Below are 20,486 nucleotides of genomic sequence, written 5' to 3'. Positions count from 1 at the left end.
CCATAATGTCCATCAACAGATGATTAGAGAAAGAAAATGTGGATGTCTGTACAGTGACATACTAATAGGCAAGAAAAGGGAATGAAGAACTGATATATGCCCAACACAAAGTCCCAGGAGGAGGGGAGAGAGTATAGAACACATATTTGAAGAAATAGAGACCCCAAACTTCCAAGATCTGCTAGAAGACATACATTTACAGGCTCAAGAAGCTCAGTAAACTCCAAAGAAGGTAAACTCAAAACAAATTCATTCCCAGAAACATCATAATCAAACCACTGAAAACCGAAGACCAAAAAGAAAAAGAAGAAAACCACAAGAGCAGCCAGAGGAAGGTGGTTATCTGAGGGAAACAGCGTAGGAAAGACTGTGGGCTTCTGGCCGAGATCACGAAAACAAGAAGGCAGGGGAACGAACGTTTTTACGTGCTCACAGGAATGAAATGTCAACCCAGATTCTGTATCCAGTAAAAATGCCCTTCAGATATTAAGACAAAAGCAAGACACTCTCAGACAAAGGAAAACTAAGAGAATTTGTCACTAGTGAACTTGTTCTAGAATAAATGCTAAAGGGGGGCTTTCAGGTAGAATGAAAATTATATCAGAACGAAACTTGAAACTTTAAAAATGAGGCAAGAGAAATCATAAATGTCTGGGTAAAATCGTGTTTTCCTTCTTACTTTTTAAAATTTATTTTTGTTTTAAAAAAATTTTTGTCTGCACAGCAGCACAACCTGGCCAGGGATCGAACGGTGGAAGCGCGGAGTCTTACTCAGTGGGCCATCAGAGCAGGCCCTCTTCTCACTTCTCTAAAATACATGATAGCTGAGGGCAAAAGTTATAACATTGTCTGAGGGAATTCTGAATATCTGTAGATGTAACGGGACTTCCCTGGTGGCTCAAAGAGTATTATAATCTCAAGAACAATCACTAAAAAAATAATTACCCCAGATGTTCACTAAACGATTGTGATAACCGCTTCGTGATGTATGTAAACCAGACTGTTACGCTTACACCTTAAACTTACACAGTGCCATGCATCAATTACATCTCAATAAAACCAGGGAAAAAGTTAAAGAATCTAAACAGATATCACTTGGAAACAGTAATGAAAGCTGAAGTGGCATTAATAATATAAGATGAAAGGAAACTACTTGGGGTAAGTAGATACATTACATAACGATAAAAGGGCCAATTAATCAAGGAGACACGCAAGCCCAGATGTGCGTTCACCTAACAGCCTGAGCAACACGACCTTCAAAACACATGAAGCAAGAACTGAGGACTGGAAGCAGGACCCACAGCTGTGGGGTCCTCTCTCCGTGTCAGTAGAACAAGTAGACAGACCATCCCTGGGAAAACAGAGGAACTGGACAACACCATCGACCGGTGTTTCTAAATGACATTATAGAACAGCACTCCACATCTAACAACAGCAAAATAATATCCTTTTCAAACGCACAAGCAACACTCTCCAAAGAGAGCATATGCCAGGCTATAAAATCAACCTAAGAAATTTGAAGAATTCAACTTATGTAAAATGTTCTCGACCACAATGAAATTAAAGTAGATATCAGTAATGGTAAGAGATCTTCAAAAATCCCAGATGCAGGGCTTTCCTGGTGGCTCAGTGGTAAGGAGTCCACCTGCTAATGTAAGAGCCACGGGTTCCATCCCCCGTCTGGGAAGATCCCACATGTCGCAGAGCGACTAAGCCCTCGCGCCACAGCTACTGAGCCTGTGCTTTAGAGCCCTGCTCTGCAACGGGACGCGCTGCCGCAGCAAGAAGCCAGCTCTCCACAACCAGAGGAGAAAGTCCCGCAGCAGCAGGGACCCAGCAGGGACCCAGCCAACAATAAATCAACAAGCAAGAAATCCCCGACGCTTGGAGGGGAGCAAACTTCAAAATCATCTGTGGATCAAAGAAGTCTCAAGGGAAACTGGAAAACATTTTTGAACTACATGAAAATGAAAAACTTTAAATATCAAAATTACTTGTGGATTGCAGTTGAAGCAGTGTTTAGAAGGGAAATTTATGCCTTTAGTGTTTATATTGAAAAAGAAGACGACTTCAGTGATCTAAGCTTTCTTCTTAGCAAACTAGAAAAACAAGAGCAAACGAAATGCAAAGCAGCCAGAAGGAAGGAAATAACAAAGGTGAAGCCCAGATCACTGAAGGAAAAAACCAGAAAAACGTTAGGTAAAATCAATGAAATCAAGAATCAGTTCTTTGGGAAAGTCAAGTTCATCAACCTCTAGGTGGACTGAAACGGGAAACACAAAAAGGGAAGACACGAATGACCAGTAACAGGGGTGAAGAAAGAGCCATCACCACGGAGCCCACGGACACTCAGAGGACAGTCAGGAACAGCTCGACTCACTCGAACGCAACAGTTTCAATGGACGGGCCGACTTCCTGAAATCCACAAACTATCAAAACTTACCCAAGAACTAGCAACCTGAATATCCCCCATCTACTGAGGCAATTGGCTCCATAGGTAATGACCTTTCAAATAAGAAAACTCCAAACTCTGATAGTTTCACTGACAAACTCTTCAAAATAGTTAGAGATTAAAAATAAAACCAATTCTACCTAACCTCTGAGGAAACAGAAGAGACTACACTCCCCTTTTATGAGGCCAGCATTACCCTAATTCCAACAGCTGACAGAGGCAGAACCAGATAAAAAGCTACAGAACAACACCTGTGAGGAATAACCATGCGAAAACCTTCAACACAATGCTAGAAAACTGTATCCAGCAACAGATAAAAAGAACAAGCTGCTAAGACCAAGAGGGTTCATCCCAAGACGGCAGAGAGGGTCGACACTGCAGCAGCCGTCCTCGTCCATCCTCGTCCTCCAGCCGGGGCTGGCGGAGCAAGTGCTCCAGGCACAGACCAAAAGCTGCTGGGTCACACCAGCGGCTGCAGAAAAGACGTCACAAACCGCGACATCCGATCATCATAAGACTCAGAACCAGGGATGGGAAGGAGCCCCTAGGCCTGAAGCTACTGTACATTTTTCAAGTTTCCAGTGGCCGATCGCTAGCAGATAGAAATGTGATTGACTTTTCCAGAGCGCATCCTCTGAGCTGCCAACCTTCCGAGCCCCGGGAGGTCAGTTCATGGGATTCTCTGTGGGTAATCGTGTTGTCTGTGTGTGTGACAGTTGTGTTTTTTTCCTTCCCCATCTGGATACCTTTTTTCCAGCTTGTTTTCTTGGTGGAAATAGTCACAGGTGAAATGGTTTGATATCTGGAGATACACTTTAAAATATTCCGGAAAGAAAAGTGTGGCTATGAATGGATGAACCCGCAGAGACAAGACGTCGATAATCATTGGAGCTGATTATACGCTTCTCTGTTTCTCTGTGTGTCTGAAATATTTTATAATTAAGAATTTTTAACCTATTATTACAGCACAGCAACCCCAACAGTTGAACAAATAGAAGAGGGGCAAAGGCAGTTCGCGAAACCCACACAGGACCAGCGTCCACCGAACAAAACTCACGGCCGGACAGCGGATCTGCCTGCCTGGCGCCTGGGAGCTCGGGACCAAGCAGGACTTCGCTTCCACCTGGCAGCTCGTGTCTGCTGTCTCCTAAAGAGGGGATCCAAGATAAACCAGACCCCACCATGGCACATGAGCACCCCGGCCACCTGAGTGATGAGGGGTCGGCTGAGGGTTGAGCCCGGCTCGCGACGTCACACGGGGCACGCAGCACGGAAGGCTGAGCTTCCAAAAACAGAAAACAGGATGGGAGGGACGCGGGCGCCCGGGAGACGTTCTAACTTCTCGGCACCTTCGTCAGCATGTCCCCTCTGTGGTCAGAGGGGGACACCACGGGCCCGGCCCAGTCAGCGGGCTTCCCCCTCCCACTGGGAGCCTTGCCCCCAAACCAGGGCTCCTGGCCCATTGTCTCCGCGGGCCTCGATCCCGGGGGCCTAAGTGTATCACCCCTTCTCTGCTGACAGTGCTGGAGCGGTTCCACATCCGCTGTACACGGGAGGTGAGCGGGAACCCAAACGCCCACCCATGCCGGCGGGAGGGTGACGGAAGGCCCCAGAGAGGGGAGAGGGGCGGGGAGGAGCCTGGGGCAGGGGCGCTGCACTGGGGCCCCAAGAGCCGGCGGCCACCAGGATTTGAGACCAGCGGCACACAGATGGTTCTTGCCAGCAGTTATCAGAAGATAAGCAACCACAGCAAGGCGATCCAACCAGTCCATCCTAAAGGAAATCAGTCCTGAATATTCATTGGAAGGACTGATGCTGAAGCTGAAGCTCCAACACTTGGGCCACCTGATGTGAAGAACTGACTCATTGGAAAAGACCCTGATGCTGGGAAAGATTGAAGGCAGGAGGAGAAGGGGACAACAGAGGATGAGGTGGTTGGATGACATCACCGACTCGATGGACATGAGTTTGAGTAAACTCCGGGAGTTGGTGATGGACAGGGAGGCCTGGTGTGGTACAGTCCATGGGGTCGTAAAGAGTCAGGCATGACTGAGTGACTGAACTGGACAGACAATAAACACCAATGGTGAGGATTTTCTTTTATTGAATTTTTACATCATCAGTAAAAAATCTAACCAATTTAATACTAAAATGCAAAGAAAAGGAAAAGGTAATGGGTTGGTACTTTTAGATCATGTTAAAATTTTAGTAATTTTAATAATTTTAAGTAAAATTTAGTATTTTAGTAAAATTTTCATCTGGGAATAACTTCAGGTCTGAGGGAGAGTTGCAGAGTACGGCAAGGAGCTCTGGAAGGCTCCTCCTGGCCCCCGGGTCAGCTCCTCCCCACTGCCCACCACACACCTGTCCCCACAAACGGCAGGGCTGGGAAACAGTCAAGGGAAGCCTGGCCGGGGTTTCGCCAGCTTTCTCCCACTACTGTCCTTCTTCCGCTCCCGGGTCCGGGGCAGGACCCCCTGGTGCACTGGAAGACGCCCTTGGGGTCCGCTCCGGAGCCGTGAGGATGGCACCTGGAACGGCAAGGCGGGGTCACACGTCCTGCATCTCCGTCTCTGGGTCTTCACATGGGGCCTGCTGTTTGCACGAGGCTGAGAGTAGAACACCGAGACGGCGACAGGTGCGGCCGGTCTGGGGCCTGGGGTCCCGATCAGCGTCTGCGTGGGTGACGCTCACACACAGGGAGAAGCTGAGCGATGTGGAGTCGGAAGTTCACAGACGTTTCTACAGACTGCAGTAACTACAGCCACCATCTAGAGCTTGGACCGACAAAGCATTTTTTTCCGGGAGGAATATTTATCACTGACATCGTTTAGACACGCCATGCTGGTGACAGTCGGAGGGGGCCAGCTGCTGATGGTCTCACTCCTGTTTTAAATTCCCTGCAGACGGAGGGCCCTCCTCCCACCACCCAGCACCGCAGCAGCTGGCCGTGAGGAGGTGCGAGCAGGAAGGGGCAGGCTGGGCAGTGGCTGGGGGCTGACCCGGAAGAGGAGGCACCGGGGTGAGGAGTGGCAGCCCTGCAGGGTTCCCACCCCATCAGGACGTCCAGACCCCGGGCTCTTCTGAGGCCCCGGGCCCCCAGGCAGGGAGACAGAGCGCCCCTTCCCACCTTCCTGCAGCCCATCCTAGCAGGACTGCACTCCTGGGAAGCAGCCCACAGCGTGGTTTGGGGGAAGGACCCCAGCAAGGGCAGGGCAGCTCCCGTGGCTGGAGCACAGCCAGGGGGGCGGTGGCCCCGCTGAGCTCAGCCGGGACCGCACACCCGCACGTGACCCTCATCCAGACCCCGGTTCCCTGGTTCTGTGCCCTCAGGAACAGCAGCACCGACCCCCCCATTCCCGCTCCAGCAAATCGACAATCGTTTGTGGTGGGGGCGTCTGAGACGGGGCCTTTGGGGAGGCGCCGCTGGAAATGAGCGTCAACGAGAAGTGAAATGTGTGTCAGTGAGAAGGCAGGCAGTTGGAACAACAGCAAAGGACCTGGGGCTGCAGCAGGAAGGCCTCCTGGCCGGGGGTGGGAGGAAGCCGGGGCGGGGGGGGGGGGGGGGGGGGGCGGGGTGAGTGGCCAGAGAGGTCCTCCAGACTGAGAGAGCAGGCCTGGGTTTTGTTCCCTGTGTTGGAAAGAGGTTGGATGGGCGTGAGGCGAGGCCTGTGATCTGAGCTCTGAGCATCTTGGACCAGGAACCCTCAGTCCAGCTTCCACGTGAGAGAGACCGGGAAGCAGAGGGGGCCTCCGGGGACCAGAGGCCCGGAGCATCCCTGGAGGAGGTCCAGGTCCCCCCCTCGCCCTCCCCCAGCTGCTCAGAGGCAGAGACCCACACCTGTGACCCACAGGCCCTGCTTCCAGGGGCCGCCGCTCTGGGCTGGTCCAGGGCAGAGGCAGCCGAGGCGCGCACGGGCGGCAGCGTCCTGGGCCTGCACGCGGCTCTCTTGCACCTGTCCTCAGATTAGATTTCCCCTTTCTCATTACCACCGTAATAGGTCCTTCAGACCTCATTCCAGCCCGAGATATTATCTGACCCGTATAATTAATTAATTATAGCCCAAATATTATAGATTATTAAAAATAGCATAACTAATAGTGTAATATCTCAAGCTGTCGACTTTAATAGTCAACATTGTCTTGGCGGCGCTTATCAGCCCGGGACACCCGGTGAGAATATTGATTCCGGGTAATTTTAGCCGTCATCTGCCATCCTGACGGCCGATTGTCGGGTCCTCACCCAAGCCGGGGCTCATTTGAAATCGTTAAACCGCTGTGCGGCTCACAGTGGATCTTAATGTTTCCTTTTTCTCCCCCTTCAATATGTTTCTGCAACAGAGGAAAATAAATTGAGAAGTGGAGGGGGAGGGGGAGGGGCTGGGGCGGGGAAGGGGGAGGGAGGGGAGGGGCGGGGGAGGGGCGAAGGGAGGGGAGGGGAGAGGAGGGGAGGGGGGCCTCTCTCCGCAGAGCAGCCCCTGGACCCTCCCCAGCGCTCCCAGCCCGTCTTCTCCTCTCCGGAGTCTCTGGGAGGAGCTTTGCAGGGGGCGGGGCCCGAGGGCCGGGCGGAGGCTTTGGAGTGTGCTGCCTAGAAAGCCCCCCAACCCCGCCCCCACCCCGCCCTCGGGGTGTCTCCCCTGGACCCCCGCCGGCAGGCTCACAAGCACGCCGGTTACCGACACGCAGGTCGGACCCACACGACACACAGGGGTTTGCACCTCCCCACACACGGGGGCAGACATGCAGAGACGCGTGTGAGTGACACGCGGCGCAGGACGCGGGTCGCGCGGCAGGCCCCCAACCCTGTGGAGTGCCTGGGGGCCTCCTGGGGGGCGATCGGGAGGGCACCGTGGGGGTGGGAGGGGAGGTGCCGTCACAAACCCCCGCAGGAGAGGGGCAGCCGTGGGGGCCGCCGGGGCTCCCAGTGCCCCCCACCCGTGTCCTGCTGCCCCGCCCGGGGGACGGCACTGCGGGTGACTGCGCGGCAGCCCTCGGACACGCGCGCGCCTCCACCCCGGCAGACAAGGCTCGCCACGCCAGGACACTTCCCTCTGCAAACACAGCGCCCCCCACCCCTGCCGCCGACACCCCTTCAACGCCGCACGCGCCCCCACCCCGCCCCGGGCCCTGGGAGGTCACGGCGCGCCTGAGTCGCTGCTCCGAGCTTTCCCCTGGAGCGTTACTCAAACTTCTAATTATGATTCATGCGCGTGATAATAATAATTTAATAATCAGGGAGCCGCGCAAGAGGCATTAACCTCAATTAAGCTCATTACGCCGCCTGACCGCCCCCCGCGTGCCCTTCCGACCTGCGGCCGCAAGCCCCTGAGTGCGGGCGGCTCCTGTGAATTCAGTTCCGGAGCGTTATCTGCGCTCCCTGCCCCCCTCCCTCTGGGCGGGAGAGGGGCACCTCCTCCCCCACCGCCTTCACCCGCCCTCCACCCCTCAGGCTGCGGTCACCGCCCACCCACCCTCCCTCCCTGTGGCCGGGGGATTGCAGGGGCTCCCCAGGCAAGACCTGCAAATCTTACTCTCTGCTACCCCCAGGCCCAGCCTGGGGCCGCACTGTCAGACCTGTGGCGAGAACGCAGAGTGATGAGGGGAATGTCTGGGGGGGTGGGCCACGCTGTGACCGAGGGATGGCTGAGCAGCGCTAGGCCAGCTGCTGGACAGGTAGGGGTCTGGCCACAGAGGGAGAAAGGACGGGAGAGCCAGGTGAGCGAAGCCCGGGCAGACGGGTGAGTGGGGCTGACAAGGGCGCCTTGTCTCCGCCCTGGCGCGTGGGCTGCCAGGGGTGCACTGTGTCAGTCAGGGCTCTGCCCCCACCCCGCTGTGTGACAAACAACCCCAAAGCTCTCGGTGGCCCACAGCATGGTCACTCGTTTCCTGCCGGTGGGCCAGGATCTGCTGCCAATTGCCACCCCGCTCCCTGGCCAGGAGCGTTAGTGGGGTTCTGGCAGCCTCGACACCTTCCTTTCTAGGCCCAGCCGAGGGGCTGTCAGGGCCTTGGACCGTGTTCTGATGGAAGAGATTGGAAGCGTCCACAGGCGGGAACAGGAGGCCTCTGAAGGCCTGAGTCAGGAGGCCTGGTCACTTCTGCCCGTGCAGGTCACATGGCCAAACCCACGTGGCCAAAGCTGGTTTCAGCAGTGGAGAGCATCCGTTCCCCACTGGCAGGCCTTGTTGGGAGGGAGAGTGAAGGGCAGGGGACTTGGGCTACACCATCCACCCAGGAACGTTTCTGATTTCATTAGAGTTCTTCCAGTTGGATGGGGCTGGGGGAGGGGAGGAGTTACTGTGAAAGTGTGTGTGCGCGCAGATGCATCCAGAACCCAGCTGTGCACCAAGACAGCAGGCCCACAGGCTGACCATGCTCCCTCATGCAGAGGAAGCCTAGAGTAGACCAGGTCCATCTCCAACCTCTGACCCCTGGGGAGGCCCAAGCAGCGATGCGGGTGCCTGGGATTTACTGAGGCAGGAGAAATCCAGGCGGGAGAGAGGAAGAGGCCAAGCCAGGTCAGAGCAAGGACACCGCCCTCCCAGTCCCGCCCCTGAGGAGGGGGCCCCTGGGACAGGCGCCTCCCAAGCAGCTCGTGGGTGTGAGCCTGACCCGCTGCACTCAGCAGCTCGAACCGGGAAACAGGCAGGGCAGCACCTGTGTCCACTGCACCCGGCAGAAACCTGGTCAGCGCCAGGCCACCCTGCCAGCGGAGGACACACCCAAGGTGGCCAGGGCCGTCTCCCTGTTCCCAGGGGAGGGACAGACAAGGGAGTCAACTGCTACGGGGGTGCAAGTGCAGTGCACGAGCGGAAACACACTCTCCACGCTCAGCATTGCTCCCTCCAATTGTTCTTGTCAATGTAAACCCACTTTTGCATTTTGCATCCTGCATCTGCTCTGACGGGAGACAGGGAGCTAAGGGAGCCACACACATGATGTCCCGGAGCCCACGGTCTGCGGCCAGAGCCGCGGTGAACACATAGAGGCACCACTGCGTGCTACACCATGACAGCGTGACGCTTGGGGTCTGGACAGGCCCCCAGGCTGACGCTGCCTCCGTGTGGGGAAGTCAGGCGGCCTCTGGGGGGGGCTGCCACTAAGGCGAGCAGGCAGGATGTGTGTGCACAGTAGGGCACCATCAACAGAGGCACTCTGCAGCCACACCGTCTCGGCACAGGACCAGGCTTAAGGGCCAGCAGGACCACCCCCAGGACCCAGTCAGGAAGGCCTTGCCTGATTCGGGCTGCAGAGCCCTGAGTCAGCCCTGGACCATGGCAACCTCAAGCAGTTGCTGGAACAGGAGGCCTGTGATTGGATTTGTGCTTTAGAGTGATGGGGGGCAGACGGAAGGGCCAGGCTGTGGCAGAGGCAGGAGAGGTGGCCACTGTCAGGGAACCCTGATACCCAGAGCTCAAGGCACCTGTCAGTCCACTTGGGAGGGGTCTTCTGAGCATTCACCCCTAGACAGAGGGACCTTGGGCATTCCCCAGGGCGGGGGGGCGGGGATCCATAGAAATCCCAGAAGCCTCTGGTGAGCGCTGACTGAAAATGCCTGAGCTTGGAGCTCTGCGTCTGGCAGGACCCTGGAGGACAGGGAGGGGAGGTGGCCATCCAGGGCTGGATCAAACCTGGAGCCCCTGCTGCCCCGCAGGGATGGACAGTGACAGGCAAAGTGGCTGACGAGGACAGAAACCTCAAGGGGGAGTCTGGAGGGACAGGGTCTGCTGGGGCAAGGACACCTCCCCCCCCCCCCTCGACACCGCATCTGAACTGTCTTCCCTGTCATCAGCTGGTGGCCGATTACCTGTCCTTTGTGCCATTAAAGATGCTGGCACCACGCGCCGGTGCGGCCAAAGGGCCGCAGGCACCGGGGCACGCTGCCCGGAGCAGAGCGCCAGGGGCCGGAGCGCTGTCCGCGGTGCCGAACACGGGCCTGGGCGTGCGCTCTCCGCGGTGCTGACGGCGCTCTGGACGCCAAGGCTGCGTGAGGCTGGGTCCCCCTTGTCCCGAAGCTTCCGTGCGGCAGCCCAGGCCCCCTCCCTTCTTTGGTGTCCTGAGTGTGGGGTGCCCTTTCTCGAGTCGTCAGGAGACCCCAGGTGAGGTCTCAGAGAAGACGAGAAAGCAAAGAAGCAGAGAGTTACCCTTTCATTTGCCAAACTTCAGGTGACCCACAGCCGTTGCCGGGGGGTATTTGGGGGTGCATAGGAGGGGGAGGGCGCACAGAGCCTTCTGTGGCCAGCCTCCGCCTCTGCCGCCTGCATTCTCCCCACAGGCTCCCGGGAGGAGCCCGCTCAGAGAGGACGCAGTGCCAGCAGAGGACCCAGTCCGGACTCAGGGACTGAAGCACTGGTCTGCAGACGGAGTCACCCCTGCTCTGCGTCCCTCATGGAGATGTTGGGAGGATCCTGGGCCATCTGGGGTGGGGTGTGTTTTGCATGAACCAAACATCACTCAAAGCGGGGGTTGTTTATCCATGTGCCCTGGAGACCCCCAAGCACTGCTGCTCTTCCAGCTGCAAGAGGAGAAGGGAGCTCCCCTCCCCCCCACCATGTACAGTGAAGGCTGTTAATTCTGTCATCCTTCGTCCTTTGAGGGGAGGATATGGGGACCTTAGAGGTCACATGGAATCCAACTCCCACAACTCACAGATGAAAAATTGAGGAGGGGGCTCACAAACGCGTGAAGGGATAGTGGCAGCGATGGGGGTCTGCTCCTCCTGCTGACGCATCCAGGCCGGCCAAACAGGAGGATGCTGGCAGCGGTGAGAGGACTGAGAGCTCAGCGCTCCCCCAGCTCCCTCAGGCACCTCCCTCCCCTCCCCTCTTCCACATGATCTCAGCCCTCATCCACACTTCGAAGGCCTTTTATCACCAGTCTCTCCCCAGATTTCTAACTTTGTCCATGTTGGTTCCAGCCTTGACACTCCCCCTCCCAACCCACCAGTGACCCCCTCTGGTCCTGACAGATGTGCAGAGTGTGGGGCTTAGTAATGAGGGGGGTTTCCTGGCCACCAGGCAGGTGGAGCCATCCCCACATCAAGCCCTGATTTCACCTGTCATTGCCCACCTGGGGCCCCCGCAAGTGAAGCTGGTGGCTTGGAGATAACCCGATATGGCAGATGGGCAAAGATTGCACAAATGAGGTTCTAATTGACAATCAATTGTGATTAGGAGCAAAAGGACGTCTTTATAGCCCCAGACGCTCTGAGCTGAAGTTGGGGAGATGGGAGGCCATCTCCAGGTCTGGTAGAGGAGGGGGTACTGCATATCTCCATGACCACGGCCGCTCCTTAGAGATGGGGGAGGGGTGAGGCGGTAGAGGACGCGACCATCTCCCCACCCCTGTCCACACACAGCTTCCCATGGGGAAGCATCCTGGGGTCCCCCGTGTACTCTGGAGGACCCCCCCACACCATCGCCCCACACTGCTCTGGGCTGCACGCTGCAGACTTCGAGATCCTTTCCCTGCCTGCCTGCCTGCCGAAGCTCCCAGCAGAACGCTGCGGGGCGGGGAAGAAGGGGCGGGAAGGATCTCCACACTCTGGGACAGGCACAGGGCTTCCATCCATGCCATTCATCCGAGTGGCCGTCAGCCTGGACCAGCCCGCACCCCTCGGGGCAAGAGCGCTTTGCTGCGCTGAGTGTGCGCATGTCCTTTGGAGAGGAGCACGGGTGGTTGTCTGTTCTGGTATAGTATTCCATTACGCTTATTACATATCGTATGTAATATACTGTGTTCTGTTTACTGTGCTTTAGTGATAATCACCATACATTACACTACATCTACATTATACAGGCCGTCATTTCATATGTGTGTGTGCTCGTGTGGAATGAAAGTTGTACCAAGAGAGCTCACATCTCTCTTCCTCACATGAGCGTGTAACCAGAGTAAGCGCAGGCTCCTGCCCGCCCCCCCCCTCCACCCACCCAGCAAAGGGTGGGGGTCTTGACTGCGGTGTGTGTGCCTCGCCTGGTGACCTGCAGTGGGGCCAGGCATGGTGTGTGAGCGTGCCCTCCAGGGGCTTGCCTCACTCTGAGCCTCGGCCACCCAGAACCAGGTCAGGGCCCAGGACTGCCCAGCAGCTGTGCCTGGGGGTGGGGTGGGCTCTGAGCAGTAGCTCAGGGGGCAGGGACCATGTGCCCCTCCTCATGGAGAGAGTGGAGGGGCACCAAGGCCAGCTTGGAGCCGGCGGGCAGGGGTGAGGCTGGCTGCAGGGATGTGACTGCGTTTTCGTGCCTGGGTGCTCTTGAATGAATTTGTGCCTGTGTGTGGTGTGTGCTGGTGAACAAGTGTGTGAGTGCGTGCGAATGGGTGTGCGCATCTATGTTCAAACTTTGCTGGGGGAGGGGTGGAGAGAGCCTAAGAGTCCCTCCAGGAAGGTGGGGGTGGGAAGGAGATAATTACCTCTCTGTGATGAGAGATTATCCACCCTCCTTCCCCCAGAGGTGATTTATAATTTAAAGATAAAGAATAATCAAGTCCTGGCAAGGAAGGACACAGTGTTGTGGGTCTGATTAGAATCTCCGGACGGACCAGCACGCGGGGGAGGGGAAGGGCTGGGGGAGGGGACGTCTGGCCTCCCCATCCCCCCACCCCGCCCCCACCTCCCTGAGGATCAGCCTGTCCGAGCTTGGCCCAAATTACAGCCAATCGGTCCCCCATTATTTCTCCCAACTTTTAATTTCTGCTTCCAAAGGATCATTGCCCGCGGTAATTGCGAAGGACCCGTCCTCGTGTGCAGAGCAGGCTCCGGGGACCGCAGTGAGGGGCGGCGCACACCGCTCGTGCACACGCCCGCGCGCACACCCCGCCGCCAACAGCGCACACCCTGAGGACCCTGCACGCGCGCTCCCACCGCCGGCTCCCACCTGGGTCCCGCGGCGGCCGGTGTGCTCATCGGCGGGCGCTGGGAGGAGAGAGCGGCGGCCCGCCCTCGGACGCGCGCCGGCCCCCCGAGGGCCGCAGGGCCGGGCGGTGCGCACCTCGCGGTGTGGACAAACGCACACGTAACACCCGGACCGAAGGACTTCTCCGGGAGCGGGGAGGGGAGTTTGCGGTTCTGTCTCCCCTTCCAGGAGGCTATCGATTTTTGTGTAAGCCTCCTGCACTGGGCACGAGTTTTTCGGCCCCTGATTTGTGGTGGGGACGGCAGGCCCAGCCAGCCGTCCCCGCGTTCGATTCCACTTCTGATGAGCGACCCCGGGGGCCGTCGGCCCCGCCCCCGGCGCGGACAAGAGGCCAGGCCCTAATTTGACGGCGCGAAGGGGGCGGGGGCGTGAGGGGACGCCGGCCCGAGTCGCTAAGCGAGCGAGACCGGGAGACTCGAGAGCAGAGGGACGAGGGAGGCGGGACTGAGGCCCGCGAAACGCCCGGGAGAGGGCTGACGACGCGGCCAAGATCCCGGGGATCGGTCCGCGGGGACCGCACGGCTCGCCCAGCCACCGAGGGGCGCGGCAGCCTCGCGAGCCGCTGGGATGCCCCAGCCAACTCGCCGGGCGCGCCCCGGGGCCCCCGCAATTATTTAAGGGGGCTGCGTCCCCCCGCCCCAAGCCTGGGGGGCCGGCGGCGTTTCCGGACGAGCGGAAGCGAAGCGAACCGCGACAGCCTCTCGCGCACCGCACTTGGCCCCGGGCTGCGCGTCTGTCGGTCGGGCCCGGGGTGCCGTCCGTGTGTCCCGCGAGGGGCCCGCCTCCTCCGCCCGGGACCGTTCGCAGCCAATTAGGCGCGCGCGCTAACGAGGGCGGCGGAGCCCGCGGCCGCCGGCGGGCGCACGTGTGTGCGGCGAGTGGGCGCGTGGGCGCCGCCGGCGGGGCCGCCATAAAGGAGCCGGCCCGGCGCGGCGGGCGCCTGAGGCGGCGGCGGCGGCGGCGGCAGCAGCACCGGCCGAGCGCGGGGCGGCTCGGGGAGCGAGCGGGGCGCGAGCCGAGCCGCGGCCGCCGGCGCAGGACCCAGCGGCGGCGCCCGGGCCGCCGGGGATGGGAGCCCAGTAGCCGGAGGGGCCCGAGCGGCCGACGCGGCGGGAGGCCGGCATGAGCGCGAGCGGCCCGGCAGCTCCCGGGGACGGCCCCGCGCTGCCGCCGCCGCCGCCGCCCGCGCCAGGCCCAGGGCCCGCACCGCCCGCGCCCGCCGCCGCCCGGGACGCCATGGACGGGCGCGCGGAACTGCCTGCCTTCCCGCGAGCCGGAGCCCCGCCGCTAGCCGCCAGTGACACGGTGCCCGCGGCGCCCGAGGGGGCTGGCGCGGCCCGGCCCGGCCCTCCGCCGCGCCCCACCTCCTTCTCGGTGCTGGACATACTGGACCCCAACAAGTTCAACAGCAGAAGACGCCGCTGTGTGCTGCTGGGCCCCGTGGCGCCCGCTGCCTGCGCCCCGTGCGCCCCGACCCCCGCCGCCCCGGGACGCCCGCCGCGCTCGGAGGAGCTGGAGCGCCGCGCCCTCGTCGCCGCCGGAGCTGGAGCCGGGACCGGAGCTGAGCCGCCGCGTGAGTAGGACAGGGCCGGCGCCGGGTCTCCAGGGCAGGGGCACGGGCCGCGGCTACGCGTTCGCGCTCCCGGGACCCCTCGGCGAACCTGGCCGGCCCGGCGCCAGGGCTCTGTGGGAAAGTTCGCAGCGCGCGGGGCCCGCACCAGCCCGCCCGCCGCCTGCGTCCGACCCGGACTCCCGGCCCGCACCGCCCGGTGCTTTCCAGATGGCTCCCCGGGCCGGGCGCAGGGCTGCGGGCCGCGCGGCCGGCGCAGGTTTGGCTACTGCGCGCCCTGGGCATGGCGGGCTCGCACGCCGTGACCTCCCCACTCCCGCCGCAGCCTCCCGAGGCCCCCGCCCTCCATTCATTTTTTTCCTTTTTTTTTTTTTCTCTTTCTCTCTCATTTTTTGGGGGGACAAATCAGACTAATTGTGACAAAACGCTGGTTATCTCTGGAAAAACAATTAAATCCCTTCGATTACAGTTAAGGGGAAATGTGCTTAGCGGCGGAAAGCAACCGCTAATGGGGCGGCCCGAGCCCCGGCCCGGTCGATATCCCATTATGGCTGCATGCATATCTCTTTCAAGCACCTTGCAAACTCCCCCCGAACATCTAAATTATAGGGTCAAAATTCGGATAATTACTCGATTAAAACCTATTACACTTATTAGGGGCCGCTATTGATCGAGAATTGCATTCGACCGGCTCCTGATTGCTTTCGGTGCCCCCTCCCCTGGCCCTTCCTCCAGCCAACTTCCCGGGCCCTCTGCCTGGCAGGGAGAGGTGCGCAGGGCGGGCAGGGCTGGGGGGCCTTTCTAGGAGAGGGGTCTCCAGTTTGGGGCACCCTCAGAGCTGGACTAACACCCGGGCGAACTGGAGGGGACCCTTCAGGCTTCCCGCCTGGCGAGGTTCTGGGAGTTCCACACAGAGCCTCCACTCTAATGGGGAACAGTCAGAAGGCCCAGTTTCTCGGGTTCAGGGAGGGAGCAGTCAGGCCCCCTCTTCCTCAGTCCAGCCCTGGACAGAACAGGAGCAAAGTACTCTCGGGCTCATCTTGGCACAGTCTCTGCTTGCAGCGAGGGGTACCTGGGGGCCTGGAGGCCCGCCTCCGGGCAGCCTCTGTGGTCACCCTGGAGGAGTCTCCCAGGACTGCATTTGTCCTTTATTCTCCAGTTCTCGGTGCTGTCCTCACGGGGCCTGGTGCCCCACCGCCTGGCACAGTGCTGGAGGCTGTCCTGGCTTCTTCCCTGGTTGTACGACCACCTGTGGAGCCGGGGCTGCATAGAAACTCCCCAGCCCCACGCCAGGCCACCACCAGGTCAGACGCCGTCCTTCAAATTTCTGAGATTCGGATTGCAGCCACCTTGCGGGCCTCTGCCTGGAGGATCCCAGGCTGCTGCTCAGACAGGCCAAGCAGAGACTCCATCCCTGGGATCTCAGCGCTGCCCTGGACCCCCACCACCCAGGCTGGGATTTCCCTGTCAGGCCCAGTCCAGGCCTGCTGGGGCCTCAGCCCAGGGGCCAAGTTCTAGGCCCCAAGGCTCGAGGTAGGGATGGATCCAGGGCAGCGTTTTTGGTCCCCCGAAATCGCCTCCGGCAGCGGGCTCCAACCTCACCCCAGGCCTCTGGTCCGGCCCACTCTTAAATGCTCAGTAATTGGCTGGCCCGGAGCCTTGCGGTAATTGGAGGGTAATATACGCCGAAATAAATTAAATGGCCGTTTAACTAGTTTGTACATTACACAAAATGAGTTTAATTAAGTTTGTATCTGCCCCGCGGATCGATGGGATCCTTCCCCCCGCCGTAAACCCGGCGGCCCGGTCCGCCCCGCTCGGGCAAAGGCGCGGACCCGGGAGACTGCGGGAAGAGGAGCCGCGGGAGAGGGGGGGTGCGGGGGGTGCGGGGCGCGCGGGGCGCGGGAGGAGGGAGGGAGCGGGCAGGGAAACGAGAGTGCCCGGGGCCGGGGAGGCGGCAGAGAAGAAACGGAAACAGGCGCGGGACGGCGGGGACGAGCGCGGAAGGGAGCGCGCCAGTCCTAACTGTCTTGTCCTCCCGCCCCGCCCGGCCCGCAGACGCCGGCGACCCCTGCAAGGCGGACGAGGCGGAGGCCAACGGCTACAGCAGTGGTGGCGGCCGCAGCCCGAGCGCGGACAGCGGTGACGAGGCGCCCGACGACGACGACGACGACGAGGACGAGGCGGCGCGCGGCGCGGAGGCGCGGGGAGGCGGCAGCGGCGGCGGCCTCGGGGCCCGCGGGTCGGGCTGCCAGGGAGAGGCCGAGGCACCCTCAGGCGCCGTCGACGAGGCCGCGGCCCCGGGTCCCCGCGGGACCTCGCCCGGAGCCCCGGGCCCGCAGGGAGCCGCGGCGGCGGCGGCGCCTGGGGGCGCAGGGACGGCCTCGCAGGGTGCGGCGGCGGCGGCCGCGAAGCCCAAGCGGAAGCGCACGGGCTCCGACTCAAAGTCCGGGAAGCCGCGGCGCGCGCGCACCGCCTTCACCTACGAGCAGCTCGTGGCGCTGGAGAACAAGTTCAAGGCGACGCGCTACCTGTCGGTGTGCGAGCGCCTCAACCTGGCGCTGTCGCTGAGCCTCACCGAGACGCAGGTGAAGATCTGGTTCCAGAACCGCCGTACCAAGTGGAAGAAGCAGAACCCGGGCGCCGACACCAGCGCGCCGACCGGCGGCGGCGGGGGCGCGGGCCCGGGCGCGGGGCCAGGCGCAGGGCTGCCAGGCGGCCTCAGCCCGCTCAGCCCGTCGCCGCCCATGGGCGCGCCGCTCGCAATGCACGGCCCGGCGGGGTACCCGGCGCACGGCCCCGGCGGCCTGGTGTGCGCCGCGCAGCTGCCCTTCCTGTCGAGCCCGGCGGTGCTTTCGCCCTTCGTGCTGGGCTCGCAGACCTACGGCGCGCCAGCCTTCTACGCGCCGCACCTCTGAGCGCGGCCGTGGGACCGGCCGGGCGGCCCGAGGACCCGAGGGCGCCCGCGGGCTGGCTCTTTGGCAAGGCCGCGGTTGCTGACTCTGTATATAGCCGATTGCTACAGAAGAGTTTTAAATTTATAAACGACTGTCCGCGTGCATCGGGGCCAAGCTCGGTCCGCTCTGAAGCACTTTGCCGAACTCTACCCAATCAATAAACCGAAGGAGGCCCGCGTCCCTCAGGCTCCTCGCTGCCCTTCCGGGGGGACTTCGGCGCGACCCAGGCGCCCCAGGGTGCTGGACCCCGCGCGAGCCGTGGACCCCCGTTTCCCCGCCGGCCCGGGTTCCCGTGGCCAGGCTGGCACGTCCTGCGCCCCGAGTTCCCCCACGTGCTTGGGCACCTTCGCCGTGGAGCCTCCAGCCCCAGAGAACCGGGTCCCCTGCCTTCCCTACTAAAGTCCCCCAAGCCTCCGGACCTCCTCTTCCCCTCCCCCCGCGGGGGGCGCCCGGGGATGAGGAAAGTCGCGGGAACTTTGCCAGGGCTGGCGGGGCCGCGGCAGGGATTGGGTCTGCCCCTGCCTGGTGCTCCTGCCTCACTGCGCCTCGGCCCCGCCAGTCCTGAGCACCAGGCCTGCCGAGGTGGTGGGGGCGTCTGCTGCTTCTCGGGGAGGCGCCTGAGCCCAGCCCGTGGGGTCCCTGCAGCGGCGCCTCTCTGCCCGCAGCCCGGCACCGAGCCCCTCCTGCCGGCTTCTGGAGCGCGGGGTCAAGGAGGCAGGCGGCGAGGCTCCGCATGCGGGCGCTACCGCGCAGTGATGGGGTCCCCTCCGCCGGCACTCAGGGTGGCCTCCCACGGTCGCTGGACAGTGAGTGGCAGGGCCGTGTGCCTGCCCAGCCCTGCGGCTGCTCCGTGGCCGAGCCCTGCGCCCGCGGGGGTACATCTCTCTCCGTGACCAACTCGTGTGTTCTCAGAGGGACTCTTCCCTGTGCTGGTCACTGACCACGGGGCCAGGGCTGGGGCTGAGGCTGGGGTCGTGGAGCAGGATGACCCTGCGGCCAGTGGGTGACAGCCACCCCCGGCCGGTGGGGGTGGAGGACGGCGCACCGCGTTGTCTCGCTGTCTCTGGTGGGCAGAGGCTGGAGGAGGTGTGGGGGTTGGGTGGGGTGGCTGAACTGCACTGCAGCCCCCACCCTGGCCTTGGGCCTCCATCCTCACCCGCAGCACCGCCCCTACCCCGGGCGCCCCACCTGCACAGGGCCGGTGCTGCAGAAATTCTGCAGTAACCTTCCGGCTGGCGGTCAGCACCCTTGGGATCCTCTGCCCAACCTGCAGGCAGCCAGGAGGCCCGAATCTCAGGACGGGCGGGTGTGGAGTGAGAGCGCCCCCAGTCTCACCGCCGAGGCCTGGCTTCCCGAGGGCGCAGGCAGCGGACATTGGGCCCCCGAAGTCTCCTGGCCTCAAGCTTCCCGGATTACTGTGCACTTAGCCCAAGCAGGGTCCCCGGGCTGCGGAGCAAGAAACCGCAGCCTGCACTTCTGCTGGGCACCCCCTCAGGACTGCGGAGGGGCAGGATCCATCATCCCCCCCCCCCTCCCCCGGGACCCCTTGCCCGCCTTCCCCACGCCCACCTTGGGGAACCGAGGGCAGGAAGGAGGAGGGAGTTTCACGCACAAGAGGCAGCAGCTCTGGGCTCCCTCTCCCCACCCGACCTCTCACCCACACTCACAAGGTCACCCGGACACATGGCAGCCACACCTCTGGACCCTGCAGTATCACCAGCCCTGGCTCAGGATGGGGGGAGGTTGGAAGCCGTGAGGCAGGGAAGTGATCCCGCCCCGCTCCCACACTCCGCTCCTCCTTGGGGCCCCCAGACTTAGCCCCGATCTGGTCCCACGGCACCTGGGCAGACTGCCCCGGCCACTCTGGGCACCTGGGCAGGCCCTGCTGCGGAAGTGGGGGCTCCCTGTCACTCCCCTGGGCCCCTGAGGTCTCCCTTCAGTGCTGAGCCCTTGTGGGGATGGACCCGTGTCAGCCTGTCTGAGCCTCCGGCACCCCGGGGGCAGGCGCGTCACTGGGAAGAACAGGCCTGGCGCGTGTGGGGCTTGCTGGGGGGCCCTGGCCCAGCCCAGGTACCCTTGCCCGCTTCTGCAGGCGCTCACGGGCCCAGCTCCCCGCCCCCCTCCAGCTCTCTCGCTCCCACTCCCACATGTCATCAGAATCTGCCACGAACCCAGGGAACTCAGAGGTGCAGACGCCACTTCCCCGGGGACCCTCAAACTGTCCCCACCAGCCTGACCCCCGAGAGGCTCTTCGGGGGCCCCTGCCTGCCCAGTTATGGGGTTCCTGAGCTGGAGGCAGAGGGGCGTGCTGGCCCCCCGGCACCTTATCCCTGTCCCCCTGTGGCCCCACTTTGCTGTGAGTGCTGTGAGGCTCAGCCCAGGATCTGGGTGCACTCTGGGGAGGCCCTCCTCCAGCCCCCAGGACCAGCCCTGGCCCCAGAGAGCACCGGCCCCCAATCCTAGAATGGTGCCCACGCAGTTCATCTTGTGGAGGAACAGGCAAGACACGGCCCCTCCCTGCCCAGACGTGCACAGGCACCCAGAGCCCCCCTGGGGCTCCCCTCCCTACACTACCCCCATCTCCTATTGCGTGAAAGAG

At 61.5% G+C, this 20,486-nt stretch overlaps 1 protein-coding gene across 1 annotated transcript; it reads left to right on the top strand.

The window, feature by feature from the left end:
* The first annotated feature begins 14,482 nt into the window (after window positions 1-14,482).
* On the top strand, window positions 14,483-17,848 carry NKX1-1 (NK1 homeobox 1). The gene is made up of 2 exons (XM_061145345.1): window positions 14,483-14,933; window positions 16,989-17,848. Exons 1-2 carry the CDS (start codon window positions 14,483-14,485, stop codon window positions 17,846-17,848), a joined length of 1,311 nt encoding a protein of 436 aa, XP_061001328.1.
* Window positions 17,849-20,486: the final 2,638 nt, after the last annotated feature.

This window comes from Dama dama, chromosome 6 (genome assembly GCF_033118175.1).
Source record: "Dama dama isolate Ldn47 chromosome 6, ASM3311817v1, whole genome shotgun sequence".
Classification (NCBI taxonomy): Eukaryota; Metazoa; Chordata; class Mammalia; order Artiodactyla; family Cervidae; genus Dama; species Dama dama.
Note: the sequence above shows the minus strand (reverse complement) of the source record. Positions and strands in the feature narration are given on the sequence as shown.